The 5,474-nt window shown below is 39.5% G+C and overlaps 1 protein-coding gene across 1 annotated transcript; it reads right to left on the bottom strand.

Moving 5' to 3' along the window:
* Positions 1 to 4,541: 4,541 nt before the first annotated feature.
* Positions 4,542 to 5,474, bottom strand: LOC106001141 (olfactory receptor 4C16-like). Its single transcript, XM_013036269.1, has one exon. The coding sequence runs from the start codon at positions 5,472 to 5,474 to the stop codon at positions 4,542 to 4,544; it is 933 nt and encodes a 310-aa protein (XP_012891723.1).

Genomic DNA, 5,474 nt, shown 5'->3' with positions numbered 1-5,474 from the left:
TTTGTCGGTTGTGGGGCTTGAACTCTGGGCCTGGGCGCTGTCCCTCAGCTCTTCAGCTCAAGGCGAGCGCTCTACCACTTGAGCTACAGTGCCACTTCCTGGATTGGGGTTTATCTTGCTGCTCTTTATCAAGGAGGTTTAGATGTCTCATTAAATTGTTGGGGTCAGATCTCTCCAACTTGTTGATGTAGGAACTCAGAGCTATAAACTTACCTCTGAGTACTACCTTTGTGGTGTCTCAGAGGAGCTGGTAATTTGTGTGTTCATTTTTCTTGAATATTATGAACATTTGAATTTCCTTTCTAATCTCTTCCATGACCCACTGGTGGTTCAACAGTGTGTTGTTCAGCCTCCATGTGTTACAGGACTTTCTATGGTGGCTTTTGGTATTGAGTTCTAATTTTATTCCCTTGTGGTCTGAGGAAATGCAAGGTATAACTTCAATGTTTCTGAAATTGGACAAGTTTGCTTTGTGACCTAAAATATGGTCTATTTTGGAAAAGGTTCCATGTGCTGCTGAGAAGAATGTGTATTCTGATGCTGCTGGGTGAAATATTTGGTAGATGTCTGTTAAATCTAGTTGATCTATGCAGTTGTTTAGATCTGTGGTTTCTCTGTTGTGTTTTTGCCAAGTTGCTCCATCTAGTGGAGATAGTGATGTGTTAAAGCCCCCCAAATTAATGTCTTTGGAAATTTGTGAGATTTGAGGGAAAGTAGTGTTTCTTGGATAAATTTGGGTTCTCTGTTGTTTGGTGAGTAGATATCCTCCTGAAGGAGAAATCCCTTAATTAATATGTAGTGACTTTCTTTATCTCTTCTCACTAATTTTTTTGAAGTCTATTTTATGTGATATTAAGATTGTGACTGCTGCCTGCTTATGGGGGCCGTTCACTTGTTAGATTTTATTCCAGCCTTTCACTTTCAGAATATGTTTGTTTTTATGGACAGTGTGTGACTCTCAGCAGATAGAAGGATCTTGCTTTTTAATCCAACTAGACAGTCTATGTCGCTTAATTGGAGAGTTAAGTCCATTAATGTTGAGAGTTAGGACTGAGAGGTATTTGGGAGTTCCTGCCATGTTATCTATCTTCTTGGGGGCTGGGGCAACTGGGTTCTTCCTATGGTTCTTGGATTCTCAATTTGCGATTTCTTGGCCTTTATTGTGGTCTTGTTGATTTACTATGTGTAGGACATCTTTAGTATCTTTTGTAGGGCTGATTTGATGGAGATATATTGTTTCAGGTTTTCTTTGCTTTGGAAGGTTTTTATTTGGCCTTCGGTTATGGAGAGTTTAGCTGTGTACAGTATTCTTGGTTGATAGTTGTTTGTTTTTAGGGCATGGCATACATCATTCCAGGCTCTTCTTACTTTAATTGTCTCTGCTGAGAAATCTGAGATGATTCTAATTGGTTTCCCTTTATTGGTGATTGATCTTTTCTCCTTGACAGCTTTAAGGATCTTTTCCTTGGTCTGAATTGATTGTGTGCGGATTATAATGTGATGGTGGAATGTCCTGTTCTGGTCTGGTCTATTTGGGGTTCTAAAATCTTCTTGTATCTGAATAGGCCTATCTTTTTGCATGTTTGGGAAGTTCTCTGCTAGGATCGTGTTAAATAATTTCCTAGACCATTAACTTCTGTCTTTAGGTGCTCGTCTACCCCCATTATCCTCAGATTAGGCCTTCTGATGGTATTTTCCAAATGTTGAATAGATCTGTCATATTTCTTGGATTTGTCTTGGATAGTTACATGTTCTTTCTGTATAATATCTAGGCTGTCTTCAGTCCCAGAGATTCGATCTTCTCCCTGGTCTAACCTACTGTCAAGAATTTCTACTTTGTTTTTTTTGTTTTTGTTTTTTTACTTCATTTCCTTCTAATTGTTTAGCTCTGATGGCTTCAAATTCTTTGTTGGAGCTTTGTTTTAGTTCTTGTGTGAACTTCTTTATTTTCTTAATTTGGTGTTCAATGTTATTTTTTATTTTGGGGGGGGCGGGGGAGGAGGAATCTTGTATCTCCCCTGTGTCTGTAACCAGTCTCTTGATGGCCTCTCTGGTTTGCTTGTGGTGTTTGGTATTCCTGTGGCTTGATTGGTTTCTTAAGTCAGTTTGTTTGAGCAGGGAGAAGGAAGCTCTCCCTTCCTAGGACTTTGTGATCTTCCTCTCAGGCTAGTTCATTGGGAAGGAGATGGTTGTTTCCTCTAGCTTGGAGTTGCTGTGATGAGGCTAGGTTCTGGATAGGGTTGAGGCCTATCATCCATCAGTAGCTTTTCCCTGAGGGGCTAGCTCCAGAGGCACTCACAGAGTCCAGCCTGGAGCCATTCTCGGGATTTATATTTATTGAGTTTCAATTGTTTTTCTTTTACCCCTCCTGCTGCCTAGGCTGCAGTGGGGAGGGGCAGCCTCTGGGTCTGTTTACCCAGTGAAGAAACTCACTCCTCTGGGGTCAGATATACCTCTGCCTGGGAAGGGAAACTTTCCCTGGGTGGAGCTAGGCCTGGCAGGTCAGGTCAGGTTACTGTGACCTGTGAAATGGCTCCTATTTGTTTACTTCCAAGGCCTGAGTTGGAGCTAGGTGCTCAGGCAGGGCCTTTGTCAGTATCAATGATGGAGCTCTTTTCCAGTGGTGGAGCCAATGATGAGAATTTTTCATGTTCTTACTGACTAGTAATGCTTCATCTTTTGTAATATATATTAGCATAACTTAAAAGGAGTTATTCTGGGTTTGTTCCTATGCAGATTTAAAAGCTCCTCACAAGACAGGCTCCAGTGGCTCATGCCTGTAATTCTAGCTACTCAGGAGGCTGAGACCTGAGGATTGCAGTTCAAAGCCAGTCAGGATGAAAGTCTCTGAGACTCTTATCTCCAGTAAACCACTAGAAAACTGGAAGTGGCACTGTGGCTCAAGCAGTAGGACACTGCCTTGAGCTGAAGAGCACAGGGAGCTCGTCTAAGACCAGAGTTCAAGCCCTAAGACCAACAAAAAGATAAAAGAAACTCCTCATTACACAGATATTTGATTATTTAATATATATTGTATTCACACAAAAAACTAAAATCTATGTATGGCAATTTCATATTTTAATGCTTTTATTTTATTATAACAAATATAAGAAAACTCAAATGATTTATTGTATATTTCCAAATCATGTGGAACATCTCTAGCAAAAGTAATAGCAGAAATGACAACAAACAGATGGATTCACTGAAAAATTCTACCAGACCATTAGAGAAGAACTAGCATAGCATTCCTTATGCTATTTCACATAATAAAGGAGAAAATACTTCCAAAAACTCATTCCAGGATGCCAGTATTGATTGATAACCAAACCAGTTTACATAAGTCAGGCAAATAGTACATTTCCTTTTAAACAATATAACCCATTCCCTTGCAGTCTTCCAGTTTTTCCCTCACATCCCACCCACAAGTTGTAGAGTTCATTTTCAATACACTGTCTAATGAGTACCACCACTGTATTTGGTCATTTTGTCCCTCAATTTCTGTGCCTCCCCTTACACTCCCAAAGACTTATAGACAAACTAACAAGACAAAAAGAAAACAAAACAGCTTTTCTTTCTAGGCTCCTTTGATCATGTTCTTTATTCTATCTAGTTGGCTACTTATGGGTAATAGGTTATGTAATACATCATTAAATTTCTGAGTTCTCATTTCTAGCCCATGTAATTATTTCTACCTTAATTTGAGATTGATATACTACAAACAGAATTATATTTTACTATAAAGAAACTATTGCAGTCACTATAATTCAAGGTAAATTTTTAAAATATAAGAATGGATCAAATTAGGAGAATAAACTTATGTTTTACCACCAAAAAAATCATACCATGGCTACAGAACTACATTTGTAATTATGGTGTTGGTAAGATCTAAAGACTCTTGCCTGGGTTGAATTTTCTCTCTTTGTCTCATCATTGTTCTCAATAAATCTGGGTAAAAGCTGGTAAGACTGTAGAGTGTAAATCATTTCATTATAAAGCACAGTGTGTGGACACACTGTGCTTTATAATGAAGCTTCTGCAACTATTTGAATCTGGTAATTCCTGCTGAATAAGGAAAAATGGGTAATTGATAATTAGCTGTAATAAGAACAGAGTACATAATAAAAGAAACTGTCTAGAAGAAGGGATGCATACCAGATTCAGCCTCTCGATAAATACTGTGGCTGTTTAGATGGGCAACTAGTATCAGAGAACTCCAGAAACCAACCTGGAGAAAGGCACAAAAATCACACACCAAAATCATAAGCCATATTTGGTAGCTGAAGAGGCAGAGTCAGCAAAGAGCTACAGCATTGCCAATAAGCCGTCCAAACGTATTTGGACTTAGGAGAGTCTTGCTTGTTGTATTTGCATAAAACTGGGTCAAACTCAATTAGTGTATATGCTCACATTGCTTGTTTATCTAAAAGAACTAAGATACCTAAGATACCATCTCAAGTCTACAAAGGATTTTAAAAAGAAGAACATTCTGTAAGGTTAATCTACACACACACACACACACACAATAGATTTGAGGCCTACATTCATCTTACATCATCTGAGATTAATTTCTTCCTCCACAACTTCTTCATGGCATTTTTCACTTCTGCATTCCTCAAGGTGTAAATCAGAGGATTGAGCAATGGTGTTCCAAGAGAATAAAACACAGCTATCAATTTATCCATAGGGAATGTGGTTGCAGGACGTGTATATATAAATATGCAAGGTCCAAAAAATAAGATAACCACAATGATGTGGGAGATACAGGTAGAGAGGGCTTTTTTCCTGCTTTCAGCACTGTGGTTCCTCAGGGAATGCAGGATGATCGCATAGGAAATCATCAGCATGACAAAACTCACTATGCAAATAGCCCCACTATTGGACACCAGAAGGAGGTTGATCACATAAGTATCTGAGCAGGCAAGGCTTAACAAGGGCTCCAAGTCACAGAAATAGTGATCAATCACATTGGGACCACAGAAAGGCAAACTCAGGGCCAGGAAAATCTGAGTTAGAGAATGCACACAGGATCCCACCCAGGCCACAGCCACCAAAATACTACAGACTCTGTGGCTCATGATGGCTGTGTAGTGCAGGGGCTTACAGATGGCCACATAGCGGTCAGCAGCCATGAGGATAAGGATGAAGATCTCCAGGCAGCCAAAGAAATGGAATGAAAAGACTTGGATTATGCATTCACTGAAAGAAATAGCGGCCTTTTTCAAAAGGCTATCCACAATCATTCTAGGAGCTATGGAAGTAGAGAAGCAGGTATCAGACAATGATAAATAGAAAAGGAAGAAGTACATTGGACTCCCAAGTGCCTGGCTGCTCTTGATGGTCGTAATGATCAGCAAATTTCCCAGCAATGTCCCCAAATAGGACATGAAGACAGCAACAAACACTATTTTCTTCCTAAGTGGATCCTGTGTCAACCCCAGCAGAATGAACTCAGTCACATTATTATTTAGTTGCAT

The sequence above is a fragment of the Dipodomys ordii genome, unplaced genomic scaffold (genome assembly GCF_000151885.1).
Source record: "Dipodomys ordii isolate 6190 unplaced genomic scaffold, Dord_2.0 Scaffold270, whole genome shotgun sequence".
In the NCBI taxonomy this organism is placed as follows: domain Eukaryota; kingdom Metazoa; phylum Chordata; class Mammalia; order Rodentia; family Heteromyidae; genus Dipodomys; species Dipodomys ordii.
The sequence above is the reverse complement of the archived record's forward strand: the minus strand, read 5'-3'. Positions and strand labels throughout refer to the sequence as shown.

Bases quoted from the DNA above. Each gene is read 5' to 3' on its own strand.
- LOC106001141 (XM_013036269.1), bottom strand. From the start codon at position 5,474: ATGCAACTAAATAATAATGTGACTGAGTTCATTCTGCTGGGGTTGACA.